This window comes from Poecilia mexicana, unplaced genomic scaffold, assembly GCF_051168715.1.
Source record: "Poecilia mexicana isolate PSO_F unplaced genomic scaffold, ASM5116871v1 scaffold_3, whole genome shotgun sequence".
Classification (NCBI taxonomy): Eukaryota; Metazoa; Chordata; class Actinopteri; order Cyprinodontiformes; family Poeciliidae; genus Poecilia; species Poecilia mexicana.
The window spans coordinates 18096903-18114599 of NW_028263372.1; the positions used below are offsets into that span (position 1 = coordinate 18096903).

A 17697-nucleotide genomic window follows, 5' to 3' on the forward strand; every position below is an offset into this window, starting at 1 on the left:
AGTGGCACGTGTTTCAGTAGCACAGCTATTATTTTCTACAGTTCATTTATACTGGGTGCATCCACTTCAGATGTTGTGTGGGATTAAAAAAGACATTACAGTCTTGCATGATCTCATTAGTTTCTTTCAATATATGATAAAAAAAACAAATCTGTGTCCATTTTTAATTGATTTATTTTAATGTAATAAAATATGTATTTATTAACATGCTGTGCGTGCTGTTTCTTCTCATCTGTGCCTGCTATCTGCATTACCCTCAAATGTAAATCATCCTTGTTTGATCCGCTTCTAATTTCTTTTCTTTTCAAAGAGTGAATACGTGACAACTCCAGTCTTACTGAGAAAGCAGGGGGATATTTCTATTAACGGATCTGCGGCCCTGAAACTGGAAGCAGTTCTTTGGAGTGCGGTCCAGAAGAGCGAAGCTGCCGGGGCGAGGCCTGGCCTTTTGTCAATGAGGACATGGTGCCATCTAGAGGGAGCTTTTGAATAGAGTTGATGGAAAGCAGAGCCAGTGTGCTTTGCTTTCATCATTGTACAAAAACACTGTCGCTTAGTATTTGTGTGATAAGGATAAGATTTTTCCACAGCACTAGCGTAAACTATTGGAATACGTATTGATTTTAAACCAGTGATTTTATAACCGCAGAATTACATGTAGAAAAAGGTGCAGTGAGTCCATTGCTCCTGGTCTCTTTTTCAAGGTCGACTTTAACTTTCACTAGCAGAATAACTGCCTGTTTTTGACTGTGCAGCAACACTTTAAGGGTAAGACGAGAAGTCATGGCTCATAGACAGACAGAATGGTAATATATATTTAAAGGAGATATGATAAAATTGATGAAACGTTTTTAAAGATATTTTTATTTTAATCACAAGTCAATTGAAACTTGTCATCATTCGAACAGGTTAATAATAAAGCATCAACAGCAAACCTCTTAGTGATCAGACTAATCTATTGGTTATATCCAAATAATAACATCAAACAAAAGAATAGAAACAAAACACATCTACTTTAACGAAGAGTTTGTAAGGGAAGAGAAGTAAATTCAAAGGAAGAACACTTTTGAGGTTTGATAGATTCTGAATCTAGAAAGCTTAGAACATTAAAAACAAAAACTGGAATGTAGGTTGATTAAAAAAGAAAAGACATGATTTTTCAGCAGAATAATGTACAAGGTAATTTTTATCATGCTTGTTGCTTTACTGCTGCAGATCTGTCATCATGTTGTCATGGAGCTGTCTGTAGTGATGTTATAATCACACTAATACTTATGCCCTAATACAAATTTAAATTATGTTTGCCTTGTCATATTAAACAGCCAATAAAACTAGTTATTCCTCTTTTTTTAAACCCCTGATTCCATAAACAACAGAAAGACAAACACATGGAGCCATTACATTTAACCATCTATTGTTTAGCATGAAGAAGAAGAACAGTTTGCATTCATACTTAAACATAATAGTCATTATTTAAATATACAACTGATCCTAGATTATTTGTGGTTTATATTAATCAGTTCCTCGATCGTAATACTTCAGACCATCCAGATCAACATGGCTACTGCTACAGACAAAGCTAGTGCTCCAGTAAGCAGCTATTTCAATGTTTATCCCTGACTTATCAATGTGTTCTGCTTTATTACTCAATGTAAAAATAAAAGCAGTTAGTAGAAATGTTTAAGTTAGCTAGAATATATTTTATTTCCTCATAAAAAAAAGCACAGATTCGTTAACTATTAAAGTTCTTAAGTTAGTAAAAAAGAAAACCCATCTCAGATATCCTGAAAGGACAGTCACCTCTGTCAGTGATGCATAAAAATAGGGGGATTTTGGCTTTAAACACTGAGGTAAAAAAATTAGGTTCAAGCTGTTTTATTAAAATAACTCTTTGAGACTCTATTTCTTTCCCCTGTGGTGAACACCAACCACCATATAGTTTTCTGTTGAAACGTTCAGGCCGGCGGGTTTTAATTTGTCCCGACAGACCCTGACCTCAGGCCTTCCCGGCGTCCCTCTTCCTGCTCCTCCCTCGCCTCTGCAGGGGTCGTGTTTCTGCAGGTAGCCTATGAAAGTGTCCCACCCACCGCCGACACGAACCATGACATGATGCTCATTCAGCATCTGCAAAGGTGACACGAGAGAGGAAGGTCAGTGCATGTTTGGGGATTCTTATTTATATGAAAAGCAGGACATTATACACACATATACATGCATACAAACACACAAAACACTGTAATTATCACAAGCTTCGTGGACGTGTAGCTCTGGCAATGAGGACCAAATAATCTCTTGGGCTGCTTTGTCCAAATCTCATTAAACCAAATGAAATTGCAACTCAAGGCACCAGCTGAGCACACATGCAGCTCTAATCCAGACATAAGCATGCATGCTCACACAGACACACACTCTCACTCTCACACACAAACATGTGTAGATCTGCAACACAAAACATACAAAAGCTACTGGCAAAAAAAATAAGGAGACCAATGCATGACCAGGGTATGTGATGATTGTAGTTTCAGTGAGGTGAGTTGAATCTCAATCAAAACATTATTTATAGATTTCATCAAGCCTTGTAAAGGAAGAAGGAATTAAAATGAGTGCAGCACAGCCTCCCAGGGGACCTTACAAACCCATCCATTTCCTGCCATTGTCCACGACTCCTCGCTCACCCCCTAAACCCCCCTCACGCCTATCACCAATAAACCCTTCATTACTAAACCATTAAAATTGTGGTAATACACACGGATCCTCTCCTCTCGTGTGCAGATGTGTGTTTAACACGGCACACTGGCAGCCAGGGGCGGGAGTGAGGGGGTGAATCGATGCTACAAGCAAAGACATGCGCAAAGAGACCGACCAATCGAGCAGCTTCAAAGGAAACTCCAGACACGGTTTGGCTCAGCTGTCATCCTGCGGATTAAAATGTTAAGGTTGACAGGGGTCAAGTCTGACATGCTGGATAAACATCTCATCAGTCACCATATAATGGGTCTGTCCTCCTTAAAAGTCATAATTTCTTTTCTGGTTTTATTCCTACATTTTGTCAGCTAATAAAACTAGAGGTGTTTGACTTGGCATCTGTACCCCCCTGTATTTATCTGCTTTAATCTGATTTTAAAGGGGCCAAGTATTTTACTCCCCTTTTTTACCAATGTGATCGTCGGAATAAAAGATGCCATCCTGTGATAAAATATTCTGCAGAAGGTCCCTTTGTGGACTGACCCGTCTATATACGTGTCACCCCCGGCTCAGTTTTCCAAACAATGTGTGCTACATCTGCAGCCCGTAAACCACAGTCTGGATTCCCATGTGTCCTCCTCCCTGGCTGCTCCATTGATTCTTTCTCTCCTCTCCTGCTGAAATATGCATGAGTGTGTTGGGGGCCGAGGACAAACACTTGCCAATAGGAGGCAGGCTTTACCCACATCCACTTCTTCTGATGTTGTTTTGAAATCGCATCCAAAATTTACATTTAATGATAAAGAAACAAACCAAAATGAATGAAATGATGAATGGTAAAGTTTCATTCCTGAAGTACGAATGCAGGTTTTCTCTTTTTCCAAGACGTCCCACTCTGCACGAAACACGATTAGCAGAAATCACAACTTCCTTGGCTCTGAATTATCCATCTTAGCTGCAGTATGCATGTATGCAAAACTATGAAACCGCATCATGACCTAAAGCTAACTGTATGTTTTGATTCCTAGCAGTGTTTGCATTCCAACAAGTTAGTCTTAGGTGGGGAAGATGGTGAACTTGTGATAACAACACCAAGAACAGTGAGAACATTTTAAAATCTCTGGCGCTCACTTGGTCTCTTTGAGTAAAGAATTCACGTTAAAGCTTGTTGCTTTCATGACATGCTAAGGTGGCGATGTTTGCCAGTGACGACTCAGCAATAGATGAAAATGTATTGTTAAAGCCTCACGTTGCACTTATTTGTTCTTAACTCAGAAGTTATGAATAGTAATAAGTCTCTATGCACACTTAGTTTAGACCAAAATCTTTCAGAGTAAGTTCATGTAGCAATTAGCAAATGCAGCTTAACTTTTGAAGCTTAAGTTATCATATCTATCTCATAAAGTACATCTGTGAAGCCATTAGCTCACCAAGATAAGACGCTTATCATGAGTTTACTTGACAGCAGCCTAATGAAATGTTGACACTGTATCAACTTCCATTTTTAGATGTTCTTGATGTTCTTTAGATGTATTCCCAACAACAAAAATCCTTTTTTTTATTTAAACAAGTGTTTATTATTTATTCACTTTTACATTAATTACTTAATTTTATAATTCACACAGTGTATACTCTTGGCTTCTTTTTCAGTCAATCCTTTCTAATGTTCTCCATCAGTTTTAGGTTCAGAAGTTAACATGGGAAGACAAAGAGCAGTGAGATAATTTCGTTAATGTTTTACTCAAGAATACTTGACAGGGGCTGAAAGAGTTCACAAATAAAGACAAGGAAGAAGAAGGATTTTCCTCCTTTGATGGTTTCACCCAGACGCATCATCTTCAAAACAGGATTTCTACAACATGAAAAACATAAATGAGCTTCCGCAACGATCCAGGGGTGCTAAAATGCATTTCCTTTCTATGGACGCCATCAGTCCGTATCCCTGCTACAAAGCTGAAGGAAAACCTAATTGGTTTCAGAAAGAAAGGAAACCTTTCCTCTTTTTCAACACCAAAGAATGGCGAGGCACTCCACAGCCAGCATGATTGAATAGTCTCCAGAGGGAATAGAAGGAGGGGAGGCAGGAGGGGATGGGTGTGAAGTTTACACGTGAGGAGGGGCGGTCATGCTCCGCCGCTCATTAACAAGCTGTCTGATTAAAGCCCCTTGCTAATGACTTTGCCTCGGTAATCAATAGTATGTGCTCTTTAAAAAGGTTTGCACACACCGAGTGCTCTCCCAGAAGCAGTGCGGGGGTTATCATGATGTATGCTAATTGAGGTGTATGGCATGTTTCCCTGCACACCCAGAGGCATCAGCGTGCTTCAAGGTAACAAATGACATGAGGGCTGATGGGCCGTGCCACTCTGTTAGAGATGTGGTTGCTTGACAGCAGCCATGTGAAAAGGGAAAAGCAGAACCGTAGTTGTTGTCTAAACTGGTAATTATGGTTGAAAACTGACAGCTGGACACAGTTCTGTTGACATTGAGATGCTCTAAGAAAGGATGAGTGCAACTGGCACAGCAACACGTGCATACTGCAGAAAACCCAATCTTTAAAATGTTGCACAAAATAAAATATCTCACTGTCTACGTCAAAATACTTTGACCTGCTTTGGTTAGTGTATTATCGCCATTTTAGCCTTGGCTGACAACGACTGGTGTTCATGCTGTGTAGCTGAGAAGTTTGCTGAAAAGAAACTGCTGTGCTTTGACTTAAAGGTGTGTTACAGGTGCAACAAAAGATATATCTGCAATAATTTACCTCTGACTGTGCCAAGAACCAGTTTAGAAACTATACTGATTCATAATGTCTTCAGTGACTTTAGCCAGTGACCAAAATTGTTAACTTGGACTGTTCTTAATAGAGGAAATATTTTTCTTATGCTTCATCTGCAGAGCTGACAGCATTCAAACAGTATGTCCTGCAGTCAGCCATAGTGCATTAATGCTATTTATTTGTGTAGATGGGTGGACACAAAAAGCTCGCCCCTCATGCTTTAAACCTCCTTCACAAAGATGGTTGAGACTCCCAAGTGGGCTGCCATTTAAACCGCACGCCAGGGTCACGTCTCTGCACACTCATCCTCAGAGAGCCGGGTTTGTTTTTCCTCCAGGTTTTGTACTCTTCGCTGAAGGTCTACATCCTGAATACAATCTTTGTCAGCTGAATCCTATTCTGACCGTTGGTTGCCAAGCAACCCTGCCTCCCATTTCTTGAGCCTCTATACGGACGCATACGAGTGGAGCATGACTGAAGACGGCTGAAAGGCACGCAGTTGCTGAATTTCAGCTGCTTTGACACAATGCACTTGTTGCTAACTGGATTGTTGATCAACAGATCAATACTTTACTTTGCATTTACTTTGCATTTAGATGTTTTTATAAATTATTATAGCATCGCAAAAAATCTCTCAAAGCCCACCTGCAGGTATTAGTTGCCAACAGTAGCAGTGTTGTTTATTTCTGCTGCTCTTTTTCCACGTTTTAAGGTTGAGTTTTGTGGTTTTGCTAGAATCTAGTTCTAGTCTTGGAGTTTTGTATGATCTGTTACTTCTCACTCCCACCACCTGCTCTATGTTACTAATCAACTTGCCTGTTTCTAATCACGCTAATCACTTTTGTATTTGTTTATATACAGGTGCATCCCAACAAACGCACTATATTTATTTTTAAAAATGTTGGGTATATAGTTGTGCCAGGGCTTATTTCTGTTAGTTTAAATACAGAAATGTTGGGCTACAGAAAAGCATATCCATGTTTTGTACAGCGTATGCATTCAGAGTTTGGTCGGGGTAGCTTTCATCTAAAACTCTACAACCCTGTTCCTTAATGCAGATATTTGTACTTTTGGAAGTGTGGCCAAGTGTCAAGTACTGCTATAAAAATTAAATCAGTCACAAAGCTTTAAGTAGCTGAGGAAAGGAAGGAATGTTTGAAAAATTTCTGGCAGACGACTTCACTTAGGATGTCAGCTCTTGACATGACACCCAAAGTCATCACTGACTGTGAAAATTTTCTCACTGGACCTAAAGCAACGTGGATTCTGTGCCTCTTCACTGTGTCCTCAGACTCTGGGACAAATGTAACACAAAAGTTGCTTTTCTCTAAAAATCTTAGCTGAGAAACCGTGGTGTCTTTTCTCTGCTTGGCACAGATGAGGCGCTTCTCTCGTCTTCTGGAGCAGAATTAGCTAAATCAAGGAACGCCATAGTTGTAGCTTTTGTCCTGTGACTCAAATCAAAGTCAGCTTTTTATGATTGTTCGTCAAAGTCTTGCACAGCCTTTGCTTCACAATCCTCTCAAGGTTATGATTTACGAATGTTTGCTTGAGCATCCTTTTTCTGCCAAGCTTTTTTCTTCCACTCAACTTTCTGGTCACATGCTTGGATAAGATTTATTTGTATATTTTTCAGACTAAGTTAGCAGGATTCTTACCCGTAAATACAGAACCTTGTCCCCTACGCGGTAGCAGCCTTTTGGCTGCTTCTCAACAGGGAACCTGGTGGGACAGCTGCAGGGAGGATTTTCAATTATGTTTCTCACCTGAAAGAGATTAAAAAAAAAAGTCTGCCTCAGGATCAAGGAAGTAACAAAATAAGGCCAAACAAAATAAATTTCACTTTTGGAAAAAAAAAAAAATGCATACAATGTCATCCAAAATGCTTGTGCTGATGCTCCTTCGGCTTCTGGACTTGTTGGAAGAACGAGTGGTTTGTGCTGCTGGTTGGGAGGGGACTTTGGCAGTCTGTTTGTTTTCTGTGGCTGGGCAGGCTTCAGCAGAGGATCCCAGAGTTTGGTCTGTTAGGGGCGCTGACAGCAGGGCTGAAGCAGATGTGTCAGTGTTGCAAGATGAGGAGAACAAAGGGGGTTGTGTTGAGGCTCCGCTTGTACAAAGGCTAGAAGCTAAGAGGAGGGGCTGGGGAGGGGGCGAGGATGTAGGCAGAGGGTATGTGGTGGCTGATGGAAGATCAGAGGCAAAGGAGGTAGTGAGAGGTTCAGGCACACAGGTTGTGTTCGAAGTGAGGGGGGCAGGTGAACGAGGAGGGGAGGGGGCCGAGGGAAGGGGCAACGTTGGTGGTGGTGAGTACAATGACGCTGGATAAAAAAAGCAGAGAGGAGATGATGGAGATAAGCACCCAGCCTCCTCTCTTTCTATCTCTTTTTCCAGTTTCACCAGGCCTGGTGGCTCCACTCCATACCTGGCAGTGAGATGTGACAAAAAAAATCAGAATCAGAATCAGAACGGATGAATCAACATGAAATCATTTCATTTACTTCCAGTCAGGGCTTGGTGTAACATCAAATTCCACTTGGGTAACAACAAAGTAAACCTGTTTGACTGTAGTGAAAGGTGCAATTCCCATATGAGCTAAAAGCAATGAGTTGTTCTTGATTATTATTATTACAACTCTCACATTCACTCATTTTGAGATTTTAAAATTTTATACCCAGTATAATTGGGTATCTTTTGATGCATCAAAAAAGTAAAATCCTAAGCTAAAATTCAATTGTTATTATTTTCTCACAACAGCACCAGGGCAGCCTGCACCCCCCCCCCCAAAAAAAGTCTAATTTTAACAATTTTTATTTCTAATTTAGCACAGTTAAGGTATTTTTTTTATCTACTCCCTGAAAATTTGCCAAGTTTAGTTTACCTGGCTGCAATGCGACCCAGCTCCATCAGGCAGAGGCACACCTCCCAAGGCTGCTTGTGTAGGACTGCATCAGGAGCAGAAACAATGAAAAGAAGAATAGAAATGTGACTCGCATGAAAGAAAAGATGTTTCTGGAGATAAAAGTCTGTTTTTGACAAAAGGAAACAGGAGCTCCACCTGAAGCAGGAGGGGAAGGAACAGGGAATATCCTTCCTCGCTGTGGTTTCCTATCTTTAAAGGTGAACAGGAATTCATGTGGGTTCCCTCAGGTGAGGGCATGGGGGTGTCAGAGATTCACTGGCCGTAAAAATCTCTGCGGCTCCCCAAGTCTTCCCACCAACATGACTTGGGTTGTTAAGGTCACTTAGTTTGAATTAAAACACAATCCTATTTTAATCGCATAAGTCACATGAGTCAAGCATGAGGTTTTTTTTTTTTTTCATTGCAAAAGAAACACAGAGAGAGGAAGCTCCATCATAATTATACTTCCTGTGGATTTACCTCCATATTATCATTGTCTTTCATCCCTTTCTTGTTTGGGCAGGCCCAAGTTAGGGGTGTGCAGAAAAACGCAAGTAAAATATTTAACAGTACTGGGTGAGTTTCCATCCTCTATGGTAATTGTAGAGCAAGTTTTTATTAAATGACATCACAAGACACTCCTTTTGAAATGTGAACGTCAATCAGCAAACCATCTGCTGACTGTATAATATTTGCTCTCTGTTTATAAATCAGATTATAACCACTTATTGTATTCATAGCCCTCTTTGTGTAATCACCCAGATTTTCTGTTGTGATCTGTGATCTTCTGGACTCTCATTTCCCTCATTTCAAAACTTTAGTTATTGCCCGGCCAAACAATTGTTTTGTTGTTTTTGACTCAAAGTTAAAACTCTCTTCAGCTTTTGAGGAGAGATTTGTATGTTTTTAGTCAAAACTGATTAGAAATGAAAACAAAAAAATACATATTTTGAAAACACAAACTGAATTATCCTGGTACTTGTCATTTTTAAATCACAGACGTTCCTTTTCTGCATATACAGTCAAGTTTAAGTTCATGCAATCGCAGCAAGGTAAAATGTCAAATACTGTGAAGTTAGTACTAATTTAAATTGTACTTAAATGCACAATAGTTTGTCAGCAGAGGGAGAAACACGTCAGAGTTGTTTTATGGAGAAAAAAAATCCAGATTTAACTCACCCAGATCCTCAGACTCAAAAAGGTATGCCTCTTCAACTCCAATCTTTCGACACCAGTAGAGGAAGTTGGCAGTATTGTCTCGGGCGAAAAAGGATCCAGAAGTTGCATCAGCTCGCCACTGGATCGCTCTTCTGACAAAGGCCTGTAATTGTTTTAAAGGTATGAAGTGAGCCTGCAGTGGGTATAGGTTTACCTTTTCTTACAGAAAATTAAAATTAGTCTTCAGGCAGTTCTTAAATCTACCTACATATTGGGAAACAACACGCACACACACACACACACACACACGCACGCACACACACGCACACGCACACACACACACACACACACACACACACCCCCCCACACACACACACACACACACACACACACACACACACACACACACACACACACACAAACCATAAAGCTGTTTTGATATAAGTTGCTGCTGCATTCTCCAATGTGCAGATTGGACACAATAAAAGCAATTTAGAAAAAATAAAGATATCTTGTCAGAACACCATAACAGAAAAGCACACTGGACAGCTTACATTTATTAGTTTTTCTTACAGTCTGAGACCAAATAACCTTTTATGAGCAAATTCAAGTAAAATAAAACAATTTTCTTGACATAACTTGGGTGGGCCAGGTTAAATAAGTTTAAAAAAGTCAAGTCTGTTTTAGATTAAAAAGCATATATTGGTCAATGTACAGGAACCTAAGTAGTAAAAACCTGAAAGATTCAGTCTGTCTGTCTATCTATCTATCTATCTATCTATCTATCTATCTATCTATCTATCTATCTATCTATCTATCTATCTATCTATCTATCTATCTATCTATCTATCTATCTATCTATCTATCTATCTATCTATCTATCTATCTATCTATCTATCTATCTATCTATCTATCTATCTATCTATCTTTGACAGGTCTTCACCACATGGTAATTTCCTTCTTCTCCCTCAGGTTACTTCCCTCCATGCACCTCATTATATCCTTTGCCAACTTTTGCACTAGTTTTGTCAGACACAGATAACCTGAGCAAATCCAACAAGCAGTGTTTAGATGACGATTTCATTTGTTGAGACAAAAAGGCTACCAACCTTGACCTGTGTGGAAATATAATTACTTTCCTTGTTTAACCACAATTTGCCTTGCCATTGTTTGCCTCTGGTTCGTCAGACAGACTCTGGTGAAAAATCTATATGTCAATTATGAATAAACGATTTTAACGAGGAGCCCATGACATTTTGCAACATAAATGTGACATGAGACAGAGCTTCATTTCTCTTTGCCCTTTCCAAAAGACGAGCGTACATATCCTACTTCAGCAAGTTAATCTTATGTTGGCGACACCAGTAAATAGGAAGTGAACTGTGAATAGTTGCGATGAATTTGTGAATGTGCAGCACCTTGTTGTTGCTGGTGAGGATCATCTTCTCTTGGAGCGTTTGTGCCAGCTGACAGAGGAGAACACCATTATCCAACTTTTCCATCAAACTGTCTGCAGTGAGGTTCAACCCTAAGGAACACACACAAACACACTAACCTACTTGCACAAAAGCACAACGATCAGACATACTTGGTGACAACATCTGCCTAACCATATAGACTTTCATTTCTTTTACTAAGCACAGTTTTTGACCTCAGTGACTGAATAGTGAGGATCACAATGAGGGGAAATGAAAAGTTCACCAGGTGAACCAGGGGACTTGAAGGATGAGTCTTTGGTGCAAGAGATTTATCAAGTCTGAATCACTCCACCGACATCTTTCAACACGCTCTGACATGTGCAGGCTCTTTTTTTATATTTTCCTGCACAATGCAAGCGAGTGGAGAGAAACATCTCTGAATGTAGGGGGATTTCAGGGGATTTGGGACAATAATTAACTTGATTTGTTTTTTTTTTTGTGCTAAAGAAAACAGCCTGCATAGATGATTCTAAACGCTTTAATCAAACTAAACGTTTTTGGGTCCTTTTCATCTTCAACTAACAAAAACTTAAAGTAAGCTGATGTTAATAAAGTGCCATGGTGGTGCTTTTCACGTGTACATCCTCCTATTCAATTTCCTAGATTGAAAAACACCTGTGTTTGTACAGCATGAGGGAAAAAAATGCTCCCCCCTCCCCCCTTGCAGACTATAGTGATTTGTAACATAAAGAAGACTTCTCACCCATAATAGAGTTGAGCCAGAGCGCCAGATCTTCTTTCATGGGCAGGAGGCTAGCATCATGGCGGTAAGGCAACCACTGGTTGTACGTATGCAGACAGGTGAGGCCCGGGCCTAAGTGTCTGTACTTTGGAGAGAGAAGGCAGCTCATTCCCAACCCTGTCAGGCGCGTCGGACTCAGAGGATCATCAAGACCTGCTGCGCTCATCATTCCCACTTCACTTTCCATGACTCTCCTCCAGCTGATGGAGCAAACATTAGATATGTTTTACATTTTCATCTGTGTTTTAGAAGGAAATTCAATTAATTTAAAACCAGATTCTTGGACAGTATTGTAACTGTCCAAGAAGCATATGTAGTAGTTATGAAATCTATATTTTAAGTAAGATTTTTAACAATGTGGCACGCAAGTGGCTTCTCTTTGTTGTGGTCAAGATGGTTTTTAATAGCCAAATTATGATTAGCACATTATTGAGTCAAAATAAATATTTGCTCCAATAAAAAACTAAACATCTTGCTTGTATTGCATAGGCTACCTTAAACAAAGCATTCAAACAGAAGAATCTTTATGGTGTAACAATAATCAAAAACCATCAAAAACAACGTGTTGAAATTTACCGCACTCTGGCTGCAGCATTGTGCTTGATGTATCAACCTCGTATTTTTAACCAAACAATTCTACAGACATCCATTAATCAAAGGGATTAAACTGACTGAGTGCAGACAGATTGTGCTTAATAAGACGTACAGCCGTTGCCCTGAGCTGGTCTCCTGGTGCTGCTGCATGGCTCATTTATTCTGTTCCCAGAGCAAACTCCATCATAAAGCATGGCCTCTTGCAGAGACATGCTCTAACTATTAGCGATACTCTGGCTAATCAGCTGGAATTAAGGTGACAACCCAAACAGCAAATGGTCTAATCTGGAGTTGCAAAGAACAAACAGCTCAGTTTAAAGTTTCATTTCCACATAAATTCAAATCCCACAGCTGAGCATTGAAGAAAAGCAAATAGTAGAGGTGTTTCTTTTCCTGAACTGGGTCAAATCTAAAGCTATTTTGAGACGTTACGAACTTTCTCATAAATGTTACTGTGATAAATCCCACAGAATCTCTTTCCTAATCTCTTTACCTGCAAATTGATATTTGCAAATTGATATTTGCAGGTACAACAATTTGCATAATTTGAACAATTACTTTCATTTCTACTTGAGTAAAACTATACTGAAGTAGTGCTACTCTTACTTGAAGACAATGTTTGACTGTCGCTGTATACAATAATGCAGCATACAAGTAATGACCCTGTCATAAAGGGCTTATAGCTCTCTAAGCAGCTCTTTTAAACCTCTACTCAGAGTTACATCTTCAGACAGAATTGATCTCTCTCATCATCCCAATTTCCAACAACATTTATAAGGGGCAAAGTAATTAGGATTCAGCGCAAGGAGAACATAAATGTCTGGGCAAACTGTCCAAACAGGCCATCCGAAACACTTTCTCATTCAAGAGAACAGGTCTGTTTGGTTTGGAGAAGTAAATAACCAAGATGCATCTAGATAGTGACCACAATATGAGACGATATTGAGCCTCTTCCCCAGAGCTACTGGCAATTGTAGCATTCAAAACATCTCTTGCTTGTTTTGATAGTCAAATGAACCAAGATTCATGTAAACACATGTGAGAACCAGAGGCACTGTGAGAAAAGACAGACCGAAACAAAAGTAACTCTGTTCTGGAAGATTTTAGCCAGCATGGCTGTGCAAAAGTGTGAAAGAGGAGAATGATTGGCATAGTCTTTACAAGAGAGGAAGGAAATTGTTTCCAAGCTCAGGGAAATTTTCGTCAGTTAAAAACATATGATTAACATTTTGCAGTTCAAAAAAGCATGAAGTACAGGACGTCTGCTGGTGGATATGCAGCACATTAAGCCTTATAGTAGCTCTGCAGAAGGAAGGCATTGTTATTCTGTTACAGTTACTGCGGACAAGCGGAGCTCTGACAAACTCAAAGTTGTGATACACTTTAACCAGATATTAAACTGCATAATACAAAAAGAGGAGCACTAAATCTGGACAAGGATGTCAGAAATCTGGCCTGTCCCAGCTAAAGAGAAGCATCCCTGCACCTTATAAACTCCAGCGCCTCTACATGTCACCATGGTGATGATGTGTTCACAGCATACGCTTTCCTTAACATACAGTGTTTTGCATGTAGGCCAAAACGGATTTCCTTTTGGTCACTGACCAGAGCTTCTTCCACACGTTTGCTATATTGCCTACCAGGCTTGTGGTACATTTGTAGTTGGCTTTCTTATTGTCTTCCTTAGACAATGGCGTTTTGGGCTCTCTAGCATAAAGATGAGAGTAAGATTATTAGAGTTTCTTTCAACTTTCTTTGCAGCTCTTCCAGAGTTACCAGCCACCTCTTGGCATCCTCTTTATCATCTCTGCCCAGACAGTGGGCACATGTCGTGTGCTGAGATGAGTTCATTTTGCAGCTTACTTTAAGAGGAAACACCTTCCATTTTGTTTCAAAAGCTGACCAAGCGGTGGAGGTTCTGAAGTTCACTGGTGTTCATTGCACAGGCCATTTGCTTACATGTTAAGGCAACACTGGTGAGAAAAGTGTATTAAAATATTATGAGACAGATGCTACCATCAACTCAACATGTTTTCCCGGGAAGTTTGTGATTATCTCAGTAGGAGAACTTTTCAGGAGTATTGAGTCACTGCAGCATTTCATTTAGCGATAAGGCTTATGGGAATCCTACCTCAGACAAGTAATTGTTAAAATTCCAAGGCCTCAATCCTCACAAATTATGATGTGAATAAAAAAGATAAATTTGAGATGACATAAATGTTATCATGCCCTTTTCCTCACACCTTGAAGCAAAATATGTACAAAGGAACTGAATGGACACTGTACATACAGTCCGTCAGCGAGTTCTGGACTTTGTTTTGTTGGCGATGATTAAGTTATATGACTCTCACAGGTCATAGTGAAAAAGAGTCTTTGTAAGTTCTCCATCCAGACATGGGACAGGCCTTTAGGGTGTGATTATATTGTGTATATGGAGGGCACTGCCTGCTGAGTTTGAGGTTCGTCTAACTGGTTGACCTGCAGGCCAGGAGAGCCTCTCTAAGAAAACAACCAGGTGCAAGATTCACGCCTCTGCTACAGGACGGCTCTGCTGGGAAAGACGAAGTACAGGTCATCCACAGGTCCAGCTCTCAGACACTGGCAGCCTTTGTACTCCTGCAGAGCGTGGTGTAGAATCTGTCAGCACACGCACGCGCACACACACACACACACACGCACACAGGTCTATGCTTGTATCTGTGTTTCTATTCCACCTCATTTATTTTCGTCTGCCTTGAATGCTTGCAACGATTTGCTTCAGTGATATCCCCAGTCTCTTAATTGGGCTATTAAACATTTTCACAGCATTTCGGTGGAAACAGCTGAAATGACACGCCATCCATTCAGAGTGATGAATCTTCAGATAAATCAATGTCTTAAAAAAACTTCAAATTTGTTGTAAATAAGTAAAATATGAGTGTGATTAATGGTTTGAGCTTATATGACCTCCAACATGGCTTCTCCTGGGAATAAAACCAGAAGTTGTATTTGACAAACAGCTAATTTCACAACTAGTTCATAGAATTTTGCCACTGGACTCGGTAGCGATACACCTAATGTTTATTCAGAGGGAAAAAGCAACACACGAAATGTGTCACTTATAGTGCAGTCAGTGTTCACACCTGAAAGCTGAAATTATCATCTGAGTAATCTAAAGTTTCAATTTTGCCTTTACATCTAAATTACTTCTAACCATTCATCTGAATAATTGGGATGAATAACTTTGAATGCAAATATCTATCCGGTTATGTTATTTCTTTTAGTTGTCATGATGTCATTATATGTCTTGCGGCTTTTTGGAGTATAAAAAATGTCGTGTAAATCAGCAAATGAACAATAGATGTTAAGCTAATTTAAGTGCACCAGCAACTTTCCATCAGCCGCTGCTTGGCAACATAAACTTTAAATGATCAGAGGCGAAGGAGGTTTGTTTCATGCTGCTGTGCTCAGATATGCAACTGTGAGTAATTATGATTCTTAATATGACTGGGTGTCACAAATACACTCAAATGTTTCTTGAATAATGTCTTAAATACAGAAAAAAGGGCATCAAAATAAAGTATTTATTGCAGTGACCTCACAACGCTGCTATGTTACTGGTTGAACCTTTGCGACATTTTGGCAAGTAATGCATCTTAAAGCCTGTAAATCTACTGTTATGCAAGAAATCTTATTATTTTCATCTATAAAAAGGAGCTGAATGTTTACTAAAATCACATTGAAACTCTGGCTGGGATACAGCTGTTAAAGTAATTCACCCACATTCATTTTATTGATACTTTCCATTCTCTCACAATCAACCGCTGATGTTGAAATAAATAAATAATAATAAAAAAAAATACTTGCCAAACTCCAACTCTGCAAGACTTTCCCGAAGGTGTGCTTCCTTTCTTTTGCAGTGAATTGTCCTCACGCTCACATGACTCAGGACCAGATGTTCATCTCCCTCGGCTCGGCCAAATGAGAGTACACAAGAGTGAAGCAGGGGGAAGAGTTAAAACGAGACTTCTTGCACACGCCTGCAAGTTTCTGGTGTCACCTTACAAAGTGAGATCAGAGGAAGAGGAAACTAAACTGAAAATATTCTCCATGCTGAGGTTGTTGGCATTCCTGAGTTTTTTGTTTGTTTGTTTGTTTTGTGCTTTTAGAAAAACTAAAACGTAAAGAAATATCCGCTTCTTAAATGAAAATCAAGCCCATCATAAAGAAAGGAGTAGTTTGTGATTTTGTCAATGGGTGAAGACACAAAAGCATGAAAAAAAAAAACAATTCTGCACGTTTATTCTGACTGATTTTTCCAGTTTTCCTATGGCTTTTATTTCCTTACGCGTTTGCCAACCAATTTTAATAGCACAATTAAAATTACACAAATAATTGCGCAATTGACGTAAACAGTGGAAAGAGAATATTTATGCAAGAGGCATTCAGTCTGAGACCAAACCATATACATTATCAGAGAGAGGATTACACATACTCAACATAGACATTATTTTCAGGATTCTTTAGTGATGCATTTTATTTTCTTCTTCTCTGTTGTTTGTTTGCTATCAGCGAGGTCCTGCCACTCTTATCAGAAATGGAAGGGCCAAAGGTTGGAGTATCAGAATGAGCCTGACCTTTAAGAATAGTTAATTATCTTTCAATGGTGTTTAGGACGGGATTGTTTCTGGAGTGGCTCCTGGATCTTTTTGTCTGTAACGGCCCAAGTCTTGAGTCAATCAGAAACTGCAAAGCTCTGGAGCATCAGTGTCAATGTTCACGTTGAATTAACTGAGTTTCTGGTCACAAGAACTTAAAAGGTGCCAATCAACAATGAAGCTCCTGCTCCAACATTGATACATTCAAGCAAGACTAAAACCTGTGGCAGCCTAAGCGTCTTCTGAGTGCAAGTTCTCAGAGAAGACAAAAGCTGAGTTATTTGGCCACAATGACAAGTTTGGAGGAGTTAAGTTGCAACTGCAAAGCAAATTGATGGGTGCGTCACAGAAGAAATTTTTAAAGTTTCCCTAAATTATCAGCATTAAAAGTGAGTAAAGCAGGCCAACAACAAGCTTCTGGTATGACTTCAATCTCAACCTTTTTGAAATTTTATGTAGTTCAGTTAAACAACTCAGGCCTGGAAACCAAATCAATGTAAATTATACAAATTTTACCAATTCTAAAACAATAAGAGAACTTAAACGTCCAGGTAGAATTTTGTTTTAAGCACATGAAAGATATGACATGCTTCCTCTGGGTATTTATCTAAATATTAATGTGGGAGTTTGTTTCTATTTCAGGATGGATTTATAATTTGGACCCTGTCCCGATATTAGGTTGTATTGAGGGAGAGCAGCACAAGGACAAAATTAAGGAGTCGTTA

The 17697-nt window shown here is 39.5% G+C and overlaps 1 protein-coding gene across 1 annotated transcript; it reads right to left on the minus strand.

Moving 5' to 3' along the window:
* Window positions 1-844: 844 nt before the first annotated feature.
* Window positions 845-16355, minus strand: LOC106926865 (growth arrest-specific protein 2-like). The gene is made up of 8 exons (XM_015002033.2): window positions 16182-16355; window positions 11703-11941; window positions 10940-11049; window positions 9543-9684; window positions 8343-8406; window positions 7334-7886; window positions 7123-7230; window positions 845-2124 (listed from the first exon to the last, which is right to left on the minus strand). Exons 2-8 carry the CDS (start codon window positions 11926-11928, stop codon window positions 1900-1902), a joined length of 1428 nt encoding a protein of 475 aa, XP_014857519.2. The 5' UTR covers window positions 11929-11941; window positions 16182-16355; the 3' UTR covers window positions 845-1899.
* Between the last annotated feature and the right edge of the window lie 1342 nt (window positions 16356-17697).

Bases quoted from the DNA above. Each gene is read 5' to 3' on its own strand.
- LOC106926865 (XM_015002033.2), bottom strand. From the start codon at position 11,928: ATGGAAAGTGAAGTGGGAATGATGAGCGCAGCAGGTCTTGATGATCCT. The intron at 9,685-10,939 runs GTGCTGCACATT...AAACAATTACAG, and splicing joins TCCTCACCAGCAACAACAAG to GCCTTTGTCAGAAGAGCGAT. The intron at 7,887-8,342 runs GTAAACTAAACT...TCTCACTGCCAG, and splicing joins CTGGGTCGCATTGCAGCCAG to GTATGGAGTGGAGCCACCAG.